General features: G+C 38.1%; 1 protein-coding gene across 1 annotated transcript in view; it reads left to right on the plus strand.

Moving 5' to 3' along the window:
* Positions 1–12,193, plus strand: part of PRKDC (protein kinase, DNA-activated, catalytic polypeptide) — a gene marked incomplete at its 5' end in the record, with an annotated part of 80,034 nt that overhangs the window by 32,553 nt on the left and 35,288 nt on the right. Inside the window, 15 exons of the mRNA XM_010158701.1 lie at positions 261–439; positions 1,830–1,998; positions 2,517–2,582; positions 3,012–3,084; positions 3,305–3,453; positions 4,717–4,854; positions 5,027–5,146; positions 6,075–6,218; positions 6,436–6,587; positions 7,144–7,275; positions 7,716–7,827; positions 9,712–9,836; positions 9,930–10,079; positions 10,530–10,703; positions 11,586–11,684. Coding sequence (XP_010157003.1) covers positions 261–439; positions 1,830–1,998; positions 2,517–2,582; positions 3,012–3,084; positions 3,305–3,453; positions 4,717–4,854; positions 5,027–5,146; positions 6,075–6,218; positions 6,436–6,587; positions 7,144–7,275; positions 7,716–7,827; positions 9,712–9,836; positions 9,930–10,079; positions 10,530–10,703; positions 11,586–11,684 — 1,982 coding nt within the window. The remainder of the gene's footprint in view (positions 1–260; positions 440–1,829; positions 1,999–2,516; positions 2,583–3,011; positions 3,085–3,304; positions 3,454–4,716; positions 4,855–5,026; positions 5,147–6,074; positions 6,219–6,435; positions 6,588–7,143; positions 7,276–7,715; positions 7,828–9,711; positions 9,837–9,929; positions 10,080–10,529; positions 10,704–11,585; positions 11,685–12,193) is intronic.

Raw genomic sequence — 12,193 nt, forward strand, 5'->3', positions numbered from 1 at the left:
GATCCTTCAGCAAGGGATCTTCTTTTGTCTATTTGCAGCCTACCCTCTGATTTAGAGTATAGTTACATGCAATGATTCTGTTGTCAGTGGAAGCTGTAGTTCTTCACTCCCATGGTTTTGCTGATGCAGCTGTTAAAACACAGCAGGACAAACAAGATGCTGAAATGATCCAAATTTTGTAATAGTTATTAAAAACAAAATGCCAAAAGCAAGACTTATGTAGGGTCACCACCGCCATGATTCTGCTTATTTGTTTCCAGTCCAGTGAATATACTTTTGATACACAAGTCACCAAGAAAATGGGGTATTACAAGCTACTAGAAGTGATGTATGTGCGTCTTCCAAAAGAGGATGTTTACTCCAAGGAGTCTAAAATTAACCACGCCTACCGTGGCTCCATGAGTGTAGAAGGAAATGAACTTACCAAGACACTAATAAAGTAAGACTTATTTCTTTTATTTCCTTTTAATTTCTATTTAGGCTTTGGGCAGATACACTTTTAAGTATGCCATATAAGTCAGAAGATGATTTGTTCAAGGGCAAATGTAATCTTTGATGTAGCTTTTGATGTTAAATGGAATGCACAATACTGAATTTGCACCGAGAATGATCTCTAGCATAGAATACAGTCTTACATCAGCATAGCTTTTGCCTCCTCTTTTTGCCATTTTTTTTCCTTATGTGTTAAACTTATGCTTTTATTTTTGCTTTTCAATATGATTCTTGGCCTTTAATTTGTGTTTTCACAATTGCGGTTTCAGTATTCTTAAACTTTTAGAACCATACAATTGTTTTGGTTGGATAAGACCTTTAAGATCATCAAGTGCAACTTTCAACCTGGCACTGCCAAGTCCACCCTAAACCCTGAGCACTATTTCAGCTCATGTCTTAAATACCTCCAGGGATGGTATCCTTCCCTGGGCACCCTTTTCCAACACCTGACTACCCTTTTGGTGAAGTTCTTCCTAATCACAGAATGGTTTGGGTTGGACCTTAAAGACCATCTAGTTCCAACCCCCCTGCCATGGGCAGGGTCACCTTCCACTAGACCAGGTTGCTCAAAGCCTCATCCAGCCTGGCCTTGAACACTTCCAGGGATGGGGCATCCACAGCTTCTCGGGGAAACCTGTTCCAATGACTCACCATCCTCTCCGGGAAGAATTTTTTCGTGATATCTATATCCAGTCTGAACCTCCCGTAGTGCAACTTGAGGCCATTTCCTCTCGTCCTGTTTATGTAGAGTAGGCTTCTGTGTTGTAAGATGGGTATTTATGTGATTGATGACAACATGGGATGGATTTTCATTTACATTTCATAGGACAGCAGCACACCCAGTAGGTATAATTTGGTTTAATCTCCACTGCAGAGGGGGACAAAAGATTAATACTGAATAAATATATGCTAATTAATATTCTTTCATTTGTTTAATGTTCTGAAAAAAATATAAGATGCCTGAATTGCTGTTAATTTTTAATTTTATTTTACAATACTTCCCAGTGTCTTGGGAAGGGACCATGAGAGAGATCTATGCATGCGTTGAAACTTACATCCGTCTTATCTGAAAATGGCCTATCATCGTATTCCTGTGATTAAAGGGCTGCTGTGTAAATACTTGGGGAAGTTGGCTTTGTCGTTGCTGGATGGTTCCACTTTAGCACAATATACCTGTGGAGAACTTGAACAAGGCAGAGGTGGCTTAATGCTGATGCTGCTATAATAATCAAGTTCTCTTGAAATTCTGTTGATTCAGTGGTCTCTGACTGGGACCTTTCCTCTGCTTCTTAAAAACAGACTTCTGATGGTGTTTTTTTGCCTGTTTGTATTTTAAGGTCGTGCTATGATGCATTTACAGAAAACATGGCAGGAGAGAGTCAGCTGTTGGAGAAGAGGAGGCAGTATCACTGTGCAGCATATAATTGTGCTATTGCTGTTATCAGTTGTGTCTTCACTGAAAGTAAATTTTATCAAGGCTTTCTTTTTACAGAAAAAGCAGAAAAGGTGAGAAGCTGTTGTTGCTTCCAGCGCATGAGACACTCTTACCTGATTGCAGTAAATCAAAGAATCAGACCTGAATGACATGCACAAACCACCCAGTGAGGCAATAGAAGGATTTGTAGCTGACTTCCTTGCATCCTTCATGCACTTTGAATAGCTGATGAAGGTTTTGCTGTCTGTTTGGGAATGAGTGAAGTGGTGATATACATTTACCCTGTTTTCCTTCCACTCTCAATCAGTTTTCCAAACTATAAGGAAAAACCCTATTGTTTAAGTTCTCCAGTGCTTGGAATATAACTGAATAAGAGGTACTGTCTTTACAAAGCACATTGTGCTGTGAATTCTTGATTAATTGAATAACAAAATTTTCTTTAAAGTATTTATCTAGGAGGTAAATCATGCCATATTTTCTATATTGTATTTTGATCTGTCTTTTGATGAGAAGAAATAAAATACATTCAGAGCAATTGTTGTGCACAGCATTATAATTTTAATGTTTCCAAACATGCTTTGGTTTGCAGAACTTGCTGATTTTTGAAAATTTGATAGACCTGAAGCGTCAGTATACATTTCCTGTAGAAATTGAGGTGAGTGGAATTTCTGGGCTTTGGTGTTCCTAAGTAAAAAAAATTAGCGTGGCTTTAACAGTGTAGTCACTGTAGGCCAGGTCAGTCCCAACATACAGAGAAAGAGGATTCTGTAGTGAATAAAAAATGGAGTACTCCTCTAATGTTTTAAAATGCATTTTTCTGAGAGAAATCCAGACTTAAAATTTAGACCACACTTGTAGCGCATGTAACGTTAATATACTTTTTAGCACTCTGGTAATGAGCAGCCGTAGGAATAAGTAATTTAGCTGTTGTTCTGTAGTGTTAGTTATAATAATTTGCAACATGGGATTTCCATTTATGTTAAGCGATTTTGATAATTTTTAGCAGTTCTGTAAATAAATAATTGTATGGAACTGTAGACTAAAAAAAAAATACTAATTTTCAAACTTATTTCTTGCTGTTTAGGTGCCTCTGGAAAGGAAGAAGCGGTACATTGCTATTAGAAAAGAAGCCAGGGATGCAGGGAATGGTGATCAGGGTATGAGAGTAATTTATGACTGAGTAAATTGCCTTCTTACTTTTCGTACAGCGTTCATTGATGTGTGGCTAATTGGCCTCTGTAGTAGCAGGAACAAATAAAAGCATTCAATGTACTTAATCTGACAACCAATTCCCTCCCACCCTTAAGTTTTAGTGGGCAGCAAAGGCTTGTTTCATGTAATTAACTTGATTAATGGTCTATTCTTTTTCCTATTTAGATGAACCCAAGTATTTAGCTTCTGCATCATACATGATGGATAGCAGTTTGAGTGAGGAAATGAGTCAGTTTGATTTTTCTACTGGAGTCCAAGGGTTTTCTTATAGCTCCCAAGATGTTACAGCTAGCAGTGCTCGTTTCAGGAGAAAGGTAATTTAGTGACTTATGCTGTGAGGAAGGAAATTTTTATGCTTGCTAGTAATTACATATGTTTATTGAGGTTGAGACAGAAAAATTTCTAGTCTTCTGTGTTTGTTCTACTTGACTGAGAACGGGTTCCTCCAGAAGATGAGGGAGGGGCCTTGAGCTGTGTTTGGTCATTTTTCTTCTTCCCTGTCTCCAGTGTCTACAGCTGGAGAAAAGCAATGCCCTACCTTGGGTTTCTAAAATTGAGTACTGTGACTGAAGTCCAGCCTGAGTTGTAAAAAGGTGGCTTGTGGCTTTTTTTTTTTGTTTTTGTTTGCTTGTGGCCATCACAGAGTACTTAGGAATACCCTGTGATGGCTGTGTTGTGCTGTTAGGCACCTGGTTTTCTCATTTGCCTCTTGTTTTGGTCTTTGAAAGCATTTGACCAAGCTGGTTGTATATCAAATGTATTGAATAAATGATCGAACACTTCATTATTTTTGTAGCACTGTTGTGGTACCTTCTATTTAACTCCTGCTCCAGGAAGAACAGCATTTAATATCTTCCAAGACTTGAAGTTGTGTTCCTTCTGCAGTCAAGAGATGTCTCATCAACAGTAATACTGTTGGGATAGATATTTGCTATAAAACAGAAAGAAAGGTTATAAAAGTATCATAGACACTGAAGACAAAATCTGTCAAAACAACTGTTAACAGAACAAACTATTTCACGTTTTGGAGCAAGGAAGTGTTTTAGCTGCAGCGAAGTTAACCAGAAATGCGCTTTCTATCCACTTTGTGTTCTAATGTTACGATTTCTAATTAAAGAACAATTTTCTTTTGTGATTTATTTCTGTGTAGCAAAAGAGAGCTGCTGTGGTTGTTAGTCAGCATGAAACAACACATCCATAAAATCAGGGTTTTCCCCCTGTGGAATGTGTTAGCACATTCTTTCAGCTATGAAATGAAATAATTTCTGTGGGGTTCAGCTAACTCTTCCTGCTTCCAGCAGTTGCCACACCTGTCCTGGCAGGTAGTAAGGTCAGAGTAACATGGAGTTGACATCTGCTGGCACAGAAAGTAAAAGATGTGTATGGCTGGTACATATATTTGGGAACCAGTGTCTGAACCACACATTTGACATATTCTCTGTTGTGCACGCGAAACATATAGTCAAATCTGTAAACCCAGATAAGATCAGAATGACTCATGGCATTATCATGATCTAAAAGAAAATCCAGTGTTGTTATTAAACATAGTAACATTTTTTTTTTTCCTTCTTTCCCAGGAGCCCACAGAATACATGGTTTTAAATGATGAAATGGAACTGGAAATGGATGAACTCAACCAACATGAATGTATGGCTTCTATGACCACTCTGATTAAACATATGCAGAGGAACCAGATCACACCCAAAGTGGAGGAGGCCAGTATTAACCAAGAAGCTGGCATTTTTTTCACTAATTATACCAAGAAAAGGGATTGAATGCCTTTGATTATTAATTTTCATAGCTATATTATGAGACTGGTGTGGCTCGAGCTGGGTAAGCGTGTTTGGTCCAAGAAGTGACGATTTTTGCTCATCTCTTAAATTTCAGGGGACAATTCCAGTAGATCTTCCTCTTTGGATGAAACTTCTGCATGGCAAATTAGGAAACCCATCAGTACCACTAAATATTCGCCTCTTCATAGCAAAACTTATTGTTAATACTGAGGATGTGAGTAACTTTTTTGTCATAGTTTTACTGTTAACGTAACAGGTTGTGTTATAATATCAACTGTGTAACTCCTGAGGGGTAACATATTTCATCAGCTGAGACTTCTGGGGCATTCAAATTGAGTAGTTTGCCGTGATAAAAGAGAGCATTCATAACCCCAAATTCCAGATAGTGACAGTATTTTGAATGTAATATAAATACTTTTTCTCCCAAACTCTCACTTCTGTAAGTAGAGGGCATCTTCTGTAAACTAGAAGTAGTTCATTCACTGATACTGGGAGAGGTATGGCTAATTATGTTTGCCATCTCTGAAGGAGCAAATATAGTGCTTTTTTAATGGTCACAGATGAGTCTTAAGGAAACCCTTAGACCTAAATGATGTTCTCCTTGCAGAAAGATATTAAGATAGCGTAATGTGTCCTTGCCCGAGAAGAAACGGTTCCTAGCTTTTATTTGTGGGTAAAACACGCTTGTCCTATTTCATACAGGGATTTTAAAGTACAGTGTTTCTGTCTGAAATACTTCAAATCCAAAATACCAGAAGGCTGAATTTCAGAATTAATTCAAGAAGCTTTAACACCCACTTAATGCTGCTTTCATAGTAAAGCTGTCTGAAATGCAGGGCTAGTTGAATGACATACCCTTTCAGATCCTTTAGGGACAGGTTTTCTGTGTGAGAGCTGTATGATGTGGGCCCTAGTGGAATAATTACCTTTATGTGAATACTTGGTTAAAGGTTTCTAAGCAAAAGTGAGAAATGTGGTTACGAATACTTTCTGTTTTAAAATTGTTATGGTTGTTGCTTCAAAGGTTAAACAAAGCGATAAGAGGCTGATCTAGCAGTCTTACCTGTAATGATTATTGAACAACAGGTTATTGAACAGTTGGATAATTTGTACTTGATTGCTGATTCTCCTGTTTTCTATAGGTTTTCCGACCTTATGCAAAGCAGTGGCTTGGTCCGTTGCTGCAGCTCGTTGTTTCTGGGAATAATGGAGGTGATGGGATTCATTACATGGTAGTGGAAATAGTAGTTACTGTCCTTTCCTGGACAAGTGTAACTACTCCCAAAGTAAGGAAATGCTAAATTCTTCTTATTATTATTGTGACTGTTTCGTGAGGAAGGCATGAGTTTGTTATTATGCACTTATAATAATTTTCTACATCAGTCCACTGTTTCTTTCAGATACTAACTTCAAAAATAACTTATTTACTTGCTTGCTTTCATAAAACAATATATGTCTTCATGTTGGAGTCACTATGCTTATTTTTGTTGCTATTCATTGTAGGGGAATATTAAGGATGAGATTTTAGCTAACAGATTGCTTGAATTCTTGATGAAAAATGCCTTTCACCAAAAAAGAGCTGTGTTCAGACACAATCTGGAAATCATAAAGACAGTTATAGAGTGTTGGAAGAACTGTCTCTCCATACCTTACAGGTAAACATTTAGACAGTTGCTTTCTTTTATCAGTATTTCAAGAATATAAGTGAACATTATCAAAGGAGATGAAAAGGTAAATTCAGCTGCAATAGTAAACTTCTTGTCTCTAGAGTTGACAGTAGAACTTCAGAACTGAACTCTCCAAAGGTTGCAACTTAGTTTGGAAAACAACAAGGAGAGAGACAGCAAAGACATGTAGAGGGTTACAAGAGCAACAAGAAAAGCAGGAGTAGTCTCTGCAAAGACTTAATGCACAAATTTCAAATAAAACCTATCACTGAATATTGGTGCACTCTTAGTAAGACTTCTGTGATCTGCTGTGCTCCTGAACTTGTTGCAGTGAACTTGTGTAGGTTTACAATCTCTGTTTAGATTTTATTTCTTCTTTGCAAAGACTTCTTCATTGAAGCTAAATACTTCTTTTGAATACATGCTTTCTACTGGTTTTGGTGAGAGTGTCTGTGTGTCTCTGTATATATACAGAGAGTGAGTTATGGTGTGTATATTTTGGGTTTCTTGTATGTATTGCTACTTTCATGTTTTTATCCAACAGTTTAATATTTGAAAAGTTTTCTAGTGGAGACCCTGATACAAAGGACAACTCAGTGGGAATTCAGCTGCTGGGAATTGTTCTGGCTAACAATTTACCTCCCTTTGACCCAAAGTGTGAAATAGATCGTGTCAGGTGAGAAATGCAGCCTTTGGAGAACGATTTTGATAAAAGCGTAAGACAAAGAGAGCACGTTTAACTTGTCAGCATGAAGTATGGGAGCTGGATTGCTTGTTTATTGGAGTTGTTTGTCCCATCATCCCTTTACTCTTGTCTGTCAGATGTAATGCTTTTCTAGCTGTAAAATCGAGACCACAATTTGTTTTGGAAAATATCTAGAAGAATGTAAGCTTTTTTACAGTGGGCCCCAAGGTTTCGGTTTCATGGATATTAACAGAGTCAGGAATTGACAAAGCAGGGATTTGGGACATTGCAGGTGGAAATCCGTGTTGATCTGTATTCAGCTCTTCTAAAAGCAGTCACTGGTCCCCTGGGCAGCTCAGGTGAATGTTTTGTTTCTGTTTAAAATTGAATACTGGAGTAGTGGCTTACAGCAGGTCTACCTTTTGTGTTAGGTATTTTCAGGCTCTGACCAGCAACATGGGCTTATTAAAGTATAAAGAAGTTTATGCAGCTGCAGCAGAAGTGTTGGGACTTGCTCTTCAATCCATTGCTGAGAGAGAAAATGTAAGTGAACTGTATTGTGTGTTTGATCGTTCCTGACTTAACTATGTACATCTTTTATATGACTACTCAATTAAGCTCCAAAAATTAATGTACTTAAAACTCAGCAGTCTCTGTCCAACTTTATCTGTTAAAGTTTAAAGCTATTAACTCGAGGAAAAGAATTTGAGAGGAGACGAAGTGCGGAGTTTTTGCCTTGCTGTTTTGGAGTTGACAGTGAATGGTCTCCTTCTGAGGCTTTGTTCAGCTTGTGCCAACCAGCACCATCTCCTGTGATGGAAGTCTGAGAGAGTTGGGCTTGTTCAGCCTGGAGAAGAGAAAGCTCTGGGGAGACCTTATAGCACTTTCCAGTACCTGAAGGGGCTACAAGGAAGCTGGGGGGGACTTTTTACAAGGCCCTGTAGTGACAGGACAAGGGGTAATGGGTTTAAATTGAAAGTGAGGAGGTTTAGATTGGATATCAGGAAGAAGTTCTTCCCGGAGAGGGTGGGGAGGCACTGGAACAGGTTGCCCAGAGAAGCTGTGGATGCCCCATCCCTGGAAGGGTTCAAGGCCAGGCTGGATGAGGCTTTGAGCAACCTGGTCTAGTGGAAGGTGTCCCTGCCCATGGCAGGGGGGTTGGAACTAGATGATCTTTGAGGTCCCTTCTAACCCTAACCATTCTGATTCTATGAACGCTGACATGAAAACTGGTACGTACAAGGTTTTGTTGTGGTTTTCTTTTTTAAAGAAAAAAAAAAGTTGCACTTTGGGAGGTTTGGGGCTACCTTTTGAATATCTGTATCTGAGGATGTTTAATTACTTGTAAGTTTTGATGTAAAATTTAAAGGTATTGTATTTAATTTTGAGTACAGTTATTTTCTAGGTAGTGGATAAGGTGAATGGGGAACTGTTACTCACCAAATCCTACAGTACTAGAACTAGGGGAGAGTGCTTGATGATCACAGAAATCAGTTTGAGACAGATGCTAGAAGTACTTTTTTACACAACAGTTAGTGAACTTCTGGAATCTGTTGCCAGACGAGGTTCTAGGGCCAAGTAGCATTAGCAGGTTCAAAGGCAAATTGGGCAAATTCAGGCACAAAAAATATAATCCATGAACAGTTTCTAAAAGCAATAGACAACAAGGTGCACTCTAAGCTCCCTAATCTAATGACAGATCCATGTTGACTTACATGGGAGAAAAGGACAAAATGCAGCCAGGCTCATGTGCTCCCCTTAAACATCATTCTGCAGTGGCTATTAGAGACATAAATACCAAGATATTGGCTAGGTGGATTATTAGTCTGACGTTGTAGAGAGAGAAGTAAGAATAACATACTATTCTTAACTTCTTTCCAATTTAATTGCATTCTGGTTGTTCTTTCACAGAGCATATTTTATAAATGGAATTACTGCAGTCCTCTTTCACAGTCTTCCAAATTCCATTACAAGCAGTATTTTGAATAACTGGGCAAAGATGGTGCAAATATTTTATCCTATACAAAGCTTGTTTCTTTGACATTAAGTGAAGGTTGCTGATTATTTTTTTCACCTTTTCGCTAAAAATGTCTATTTTTTTACGTGCGTTAATTGCAAGTTTCCCACACAGAATGAGAAGCTACTTATTATTTATATAAGCATACTAAGCAACTTGTATTTCAAAATTAAGGTGTTGGTTTCAAACCAGTCAAAGGAAGCTCACAAATGTGTTGTTTAGGCAGGCAATCCAATGTTTCAGGCAGGCATAGCTGTACAGCAGCCATGAAGCACCATAAATGTCAAGATGAGATGGGTAGGTCCTACCTAGAGAAATGCACTGGAACCAAACAGTACAGCAGCAGAACTATGTGTCATTAAGGTGTTTATGAGTGGCTATGCTTGACTTACTGTCTTTCTCATTTTCAGGTACTTGAAGATCCAGTTTATGGTTGTGTCATAAGACAATTAAAACATCATCAGAACACCCAACAGGATAAGTTTATTCAGTGCTTGAATAAAGTTGTTAAGAATTTTCCTCCTCTTGCTGACAGGTATGTCATGATTTACATGGTATGTTCATTGCAGATCTAGAGCAATAATAGAAAATAACTTGCTTTTCTTTGTGGGATTCTGCTTATGTTAAGGTTTATGAATGCTGTATTCTTTTTGATACCCAAACTTCATGGTGTGATGAAAACCTACTGTCTGGAAGTAATAATGTGCCGGGCAGAAGAAATACCTGATCTCCACTTGCAGTTAAAGAGTAAAGACTTTATCCAGATCATGAATCACAGGTGAGTGGCCATGTGATTACAAATGTGGGTGTATGGTCTAAACCTGATAACATTTTCAGTGCGGGCCACAATATTTTTACGTTCAGAAGCATTTATAATTCATGTTCACTTTTTGGTCACTGCTCTCCTAATTTGAGTGAACGGAATCTGGAAGTTAAGTATTAAGATGGTTAGCTAACTGTGAAGAACAAATAAAAAACCCAAAACAGTGGTAAGGTGAACTACCACTTGGATGTGAATTTCTGTAGTACGTATTAGTTTAGTATGTTCTTACTCTTAGGTTGAACTCAAAAGCATTTACCTAAAGCCCTTTATGCAAAACCAAATATTATTGCTAAAACCTAACTGATCTTTTGGCTTTGTGTGTAGCATTGAAGAGAAAAGCAATGTAACTCTTCTTTTTTTTTTTTTTTCTCTTCTTCTTTTTTCCCTTCCCCCCCTCCCCCTTAGGGATGATGAAAGGCAGAGGATTTGTTTGGATATAGTGTACAAGATGCTGTCTAAACTGAAACCAGTAGAACTTAAAGAACTTCTACCTGGAGTGACAGGGTTCATTTCTCACCCTTCTGTAATATGTCGACAGCACATGTATGATATACTGATGTGGATTTATGATAATTACAGGTGTGTATTCACTGCAGATGTTGTCTTTCAATGGTTTGTCAGAGTGAAAGTGCTTGTAACACTGTCTTCCAACTTCATGTCCCTTGGTGTGGGATTTTCTCCGTTCTCAGAAGAATAGAGCCTGTGGTTTGCCTAAAGAGCTCTGGCCTTTGGTGGCAGTTTTATCACTTCCAGTAAGGGAAAAAGACTTAGACCTGAACTTCAGCTCAGAACTAGGATGTTGCATCACCACAGCGTGATGGCATAAGACGTCTTACCTCTGATGCTTCTACCTTTTTTTTTGTTGCCAGAATTTATAACTAGTACAAATTGTATGCTAATTTGCTTGTAGGTGGAAAGTGTATGAAGGCCCTTCAGCATGATTTGGTTCCCTTCACTCTGGGAGTATAAATGTTCTTTCTGTTTGACCCCTTAGAGTAGGGAACAAGCATGTACTGAGTTTGACAGATGGGTTGCAGTTCAGTCATCTAACTTAGTTGGGTTGTATTATTTGGTTTTTTTCCCCTGAGATAACTGTTTGAATGGATAATTATTGTGAAGAAAAAGTACAGGCAGTTTTTACTCCAGTGTCACTTGGCAAATGCTAAATCTTTGCCTTCTTCTCAGTTTTAACCTTGCAAACTCTATTACTGCTGTTTGGCCTTTATAATAAATACCTAACATGCATTATTTAGCTTTCTGATTTTGAATTTTCTAAGTAGTGGAGAGACAAGACATTTTTGGCAATGAAGACCTCATATTATAAAAAAAAAAATGCAGTGCTGTCCTGCCAAGTTGAGATTTTTGAGAAGGGCATGTTCCTCGTTTTGTCCCACCATCCTCTTATTTTACTATGGATTGTTTGTAAGAAGTCATTAAAAGATGTATTTCTCCTAACATCAGTGATCCAGAAAGCCAAGCAGATGGTGATTCTCAGGAAGTATTCAAACTGGCAAAAGAAATCCTGCTGCAAGGACTGATTGATGAGAATGCTGAACTGCAGTGAGTAAAACTGAGTGATGACTGTCTGAAGTAATGAATCCCTAAATTGCTGTGTTTATCAAAGAAGAGTTGATCCTTAGAGGTTTTTACAGTATTTTAATATCAAACACTAACAGTGACGTAACATTATTTCCTTTTCTTCCATTAAATTAATTTACAAAACTGTGTCACATAGTGTTACACCAAATTTAAGTGAGGCAGAGAGCTTTTGAACAAACTTCTGAGCCATGGAGAGGTTGTTTTGGTATGTTAGACCTGTTTCTGTGTTAATGTTCTGGAGTTTTTTAACAACAAGGCGGCCTTCACTTTACACAGACACACAAAACCAGATTCACTGTTGGAGGATGTTGGAATTTTAGGTTTTTGGTGAAACAGAACATAGAATAGGAGAAGTCTGTGCTCATCCACCCCTAGCACTTCTCAAGAGGAAAACAACTCAATAGAAATAATTTTATAGCATCACAGAATGGTTTGGGTTGGAAGGGACCTTAAAGACCATCTGGTTCCAA

The sequence above is a fragment of the Eurypyga helias genome, unplaced genomic scaffold, assembly GCF_000690775.1.
Source record: "Eurypyga helias isolate BGI_N326 unplaced genomic scaffold, ASM69077v1 scaffold839, whole genome shotgun sequence".
Classification (NCBI taxonomy): Eukaryota; Metazoa; Chordata; class Aves; order Eurypygiformes; family Eurypygidae; genus Eurypyga; species Eurypyga helias.